The sequence below is a fragment of the Malurus melanocephalus genome, unplaced genomic scaffold (assembly GCF_030028575.1).
Source record: "Malurus melanocephalus ecotype Western Australia unplaced genomic scaffold, MMel_1.1 scaffold_2241, whole genome shotgun sequence".
NCBI lineage: Eukaryota > Metazoa > Chordata > Aves > Passeriformes > Maluridae > Malurus > Malurus melanocephalus.
Genome location: NW_026625473.1, coordinates 7,222 through 8,638, shown reverse-complemented (window position 1 = coordinate 8,638; position 1,417 = coordinate 7,222). Strand labels below are relative to the sequence as shown.

At 37.6% G+C, this 1,417-nt stretch overlaps 1 protein-coding gene across 1 annotated transcript in view; it reads left to right on the top strand.

Annotated features, from left to right (window-relative positions):
* Positions 1 to 554: 554 nt before the first annotated feature.
* Positions 555 to 1,417, top strand: part of NFYC (nuclear transcription factor Y subunit gamma) — a 6,329-nt gene continuing 5,466 nt past the window's right edge. The window contains exon 1 of the mRNA XM_057388653.1: positions 555 to 677. Within this exon, the coding sequence (XP_057244636.1) occupies positions 597 to 677 (81 nt within the window). The 5' untranslated portion in view covers positions 555 to 596. The remainder of the gene's footprint in view (positions 678 to 1,417) is intronic.

Genomic DNA, 1,417 nt, shown 5'->3' with positions numbered 1-1,417 from the left:
ACGAATAGACCCTGAATCCACCCTAAATCAACCCTGAATCCATCCCAAATCCACCCCRAATTGGCCCCAAATCCATCCCAAATCCRCCCTGAATCCATTCCAAATCAACCCTGAATCCACCCCATATCCACCCCGAATCCACCCTGAATTGATCCCAAATCAACCCCAAATCCACCCCAAATCCACTCTGAATCCATCCCAAATTAACCCTGAATTGGCCCCAAATCCACCCCAAATCAGCTCTGAATCCACCCCGAATCAACCCTGAATCCATCCCAAATCCATCCCCGATTGACCCTGATTCCACCCCAAATCCATCCCAATTCCATCTCCAATTGGCCCTGAATCCATCCCAAATCCACCCTAAATCCATCCCAAATCCACCCCAAACGGACCTGGAATTGACCCCAAATCCACGCCAAATCCATCCCAAATCAACCCTGAATCCACTCCAAATCCACCCCAAATCCATCCCAAATCTACCTCCTACTTCATTTATCCCAAATAATCATTAATAATTTCCATTTTTAATTATTTTTTCTCAAAACTGAGGATTTTTTTCTCTTTTTTATTGATTCCAGAGGAATGACATTGCCATGGCCATCACCAAATTCGATCAGTTCGATTTCCTCATCGATATCGTCCCCAGGGATGAGCTGAAGCCTCCAAAAAGGCAGGTGAGACACAAAAATCCCAAAATTCTTCAGTAAATAATAATTTTTTTTTAAATTAATATCTTTTTAAAAAATTATTGGAGGTAATAAATTCAAATTAAATTGCAAATTATTGGTTTTGGATGGAAAATCAACCTTTGGGGTGGTTCTGATCGCAAATGGTTTTCTTAAATTTTTTTCTTTAAGGTATTTTGAATTCTTCAAGAAATAATTTTTTAAATATATAATTTTTTAAATTTATTAAAGGTTATTAAAATTTTAATTATTGGTTTGGATGAAAATGGAGCTTGAGGTCAGTTGGAAAATCAACTGTTAGAATGGTTCTGATCCCAGATGGTTTTCTTAAATTCTTCAGTTTCAGGCTTTTTCAAATTTTTCAATTTCAGGAGTTTTTAATTTTTAGAGAAATAATAAAAATCATCAGGAATAGATAAAAATAAAATTAAAAATTATTAGATTTGGATGGAAATAGCTCCACACAAGTTTGACCAACAAACCAAACTCCTCAACGGCTCTGACCCCAAACGGTACCATTTAAACATTTTAACTTTTAAAAAACCCCATTTTTTTCTGAATTTTTTTWACTTTTTGATGAAAAATCCCTGTTCTGCGTCCTTTGGGGCAGTCAGTGCCTCTGTAAACATCCTTGACTGGAAGCTGGAAGGTTCTGGAAGGAGCTTTCAGTCGGATGTTTACAGCGGCAGGCTGCTGCTTTCGGCTTTTCCTTCTGAATTTCCCTGGAT